This window comes from Pygoscelis adeliae, unplaced genomic scaffold, assembly GCF_000699105.1.
Source record: "Pygoscelis adeliae isolate BGI_AS28 unplaced genomic scaffold, ASM69910v1 Scaffold186, whole genome shotgun sequence".
NCBI lineage: Eukaryota > Metazoa > Chordata > Aves > Sphenisciformes > Spheniscidae > Pygoscelis > Pygoscelis adeliae.
This window is the reverse complement of record NW_008825071.1, coordinates 3,491,999-3,494,679: the sequence shown is the minus strand read 5'-3', so window position 1 is coordinate 3,494,679 and position 2,681 is coordinate 3,491,999. Positions and strand designations below refer to the sequence as shown.

Here is a 2,681-nt window from a genome sequence, read left to right as displayed (position 1 = left end):
TTAGTTCAAAGATCGAAGCAGGCTAAAACCAGTATTTGCTATGAAAGCTCAAATTTTTCCTTTCGCTTGCTGAACTTACTTTCTCCACTGCAAGTAGGGACGGTTGAAAAATAGTAACATCATCTTATTTGCACATACCAAACCACTACTTTCTTTACTCAGAAATCTCATCTAAAAATATGCAATGATGATTTCCCAGATCAGAACACTTTAAAAAATGGTTACAAATATTAATTCAACAACACGACTGGACTGCTATCCTTGCAAAAGCAAACAGTTAAAAGCGAAGTCAGTCCCAGTGTGCATTTCACAAACAATTCCCACTCTGTTCCAACCCTGGCCACCATCTCCACCCTATCAAGGATATACTTATATGCGAACAATTATAGCTTAAAGTTTATTTGAAGTCAACAGTATCAAGTATTAAGGGAAACTGACCTGAAATGGCAGCAATTAAATAAATATTAATACATTATATCATTAATATATTTTCTCTGAGTCTTTTCGTGGTATTTGCTTTTCATTTTATTTTTGCTAGTAATGCTTTTTCTGTTTAAAACCGAGGAAAGTAAATCATCGACTATAAAAGGGAAACGGCAAAATCTGCTCTGTACAGGCTGGAATTAGACTTAGTGAACTAGAAAGGCAGTTACATCAATCTAAATTCTACCTATAAAAAGTAAGTGAAAATCAGTAAATGTAGAAATGTATTAGCCAACATGAGGTAAGAGTCTACCTTTAGCCTGCATGCAGCTGCCATAGGTAACAACAGTAGCAAAGATGCATCTTGTAATCCATATAAGCTGGGTTGCAGGCGTACCTGTGTTGTCACCAGACCTTCTGCCGCTGTGCAGAGATGCCCGCATCTGCTGTGTAACGATTACACCAGTACAAAAGACAGCGCCGCGTCCAGCTTGCGTAGAGGGCTTCAGCTGGAGTTTGTGTCCTCTGGTGGGGTCTCAGAGAAAGAACTGAATTTCTTCTGAATCATGAAAACTAGAGACGTACCTGGCTGCCAGCACGTGAATGCTGCAAAAAGAGATGACGAGAGGAGGAGAGGTCCTCACACCATCCTCGACTGGTGTCGGCTGGCGAGCTGTCAGCTGATGTCCCTCCATGTACATTGTCTGGCGCACTGAGCAGAAAAAATTAAACACTGATTGGGGTAGCGCTTAATGTGAGGATGAACTGGAAGACTGTGGTTTTAGCAGGTAGATCATGACCTTTAGGCTCACGTGAGGTATAATGAATGAATGCCAAGATGTCTATATGATAGGTTAAGGTTGGGAAAGGAAGAAGAGGTAAAGGGGAGTCCATACATAGGTCTTTACCAGACTCTCCTTTTTCAAATATTTGATCTGGATTTAAGTTCTAATGCTTTAAATTAATAAACATGCATTAGTGACCCTAACTCTGGCTTACATTTTTGTTTAGCAATTAATCTAAGTTTGTTCTTTTTTCATAGAGCCACACAGAAGCAGAAAGCTTTTCTGTTAGGTCAGTTCAGCTTTAAACCTTGGCAAATTAACAGAAGGGGCTAAATTAACAGAAGAGCCCTCTTTCAAGCGCTGAAAGTTCTTTCAAAGCTTGTAGGAGCTGCCATTTCTGCCCTTGTGCCAGTGGGTATTTCAAACGGTGAGCTCCCTGAGCTCGTAAAAGCCCTTGCAATCAAGTAAAGAAACCGGAAAGCTGGAAAAACATGAATTGTTTCAAATACCATTGATAACCAAGATACCATTGATTTCATTGATAACTTCAGAATGTGCTGTGCGTTGTCAAGTGGGAGTTACACTTCACAAGTTCAGGAAGATTTTAATCCAAACAACCTATCCATTATAAAGCCGTACGCTCAACACACACAGGTTTCTGTTTTCAGGCTTCATGTTTTCTTGAAGGGGGAAAGATGCCCAAGACAGTGCAGGACTCTGCATCAGCCAGTTAACTAGAATGAGTGAATAACTTCTTTCTCAACGTGATAAGGATGGGGTTCAGATGTTTTCCCCCAGATACTACACATTTTTATACAGACAAAGGAAAAAGTGTATTTTTGAGATACAAGGGCCTGGTTGTCACCTTTTGCTTTGGAACAGAAAAAAACAAGCAAGACCAATGATAATAATTAAGGAAAGAACAGCTGTTAAAATTGCTAACAAATATTGCAGAAAGGGACTGGAAAATATCCTGGAGAGAACAAAACTAGGGAAAAAATGTTCTGAAATCTTATTTGAAGTAACTCTGACGAGGTCTGCTCTGACCAGTGTGCAAAATATGTCTTTTCAACAACACTTTTCAATAAAATTGGGATAGACCCAAATAGCAGGAGGCCACAGCGGGGACTGCCAGATTATTTAAGTTTGAAAATACAAATGCTGTTCCCAGCAGCATCCCATTGTAGAGGTGGCTGTACTCGGGCTGCCTTTCCCTCACCTATTTGCACACAGGGGCGAGTCTTCAAAGGCAATGGTCCCTAAACACCCTCCAAAAATAAATGTCGGAGACCGTTCCCTGCTGCATTAGGCTCAGTAGCCGTTTCGTACCAGAAAGCCAAGCGGCCTCGCACCCATCCCACCCCGACCCCGGTGGACATCTCCCGCCTGGGTAGGGCAGCTGCAGGGAGTGCGGCGGGCAGCTCGGTGCCTTCTCCTATCCTCGGCCACCTCCGAGGCTTCCCCGCTGCTGCC

General features: G+C 42.0%; 1 protein-coding gene across 1 annotated transcript in view; it reads right to left on the bottom strand.

The window, feature by feature from the left end:
- The window catches only part of LOC103919078, a 36,827-nt gene that overhangs the window by 1,332 nt on the left and 32,814 nt on the right, over positions 1-2,681 (bottom strand). The window contains exon 6 of the mRNA XM_009326533.1: positions 1,009-1,135. Coding sequence (XP_009324808.1) covers positions 1,009-1,135 — 127 coding nt within the window. The remainder of the gene's footprint in view (positions 1-1,008; positions 1,136-2,681) is intronic.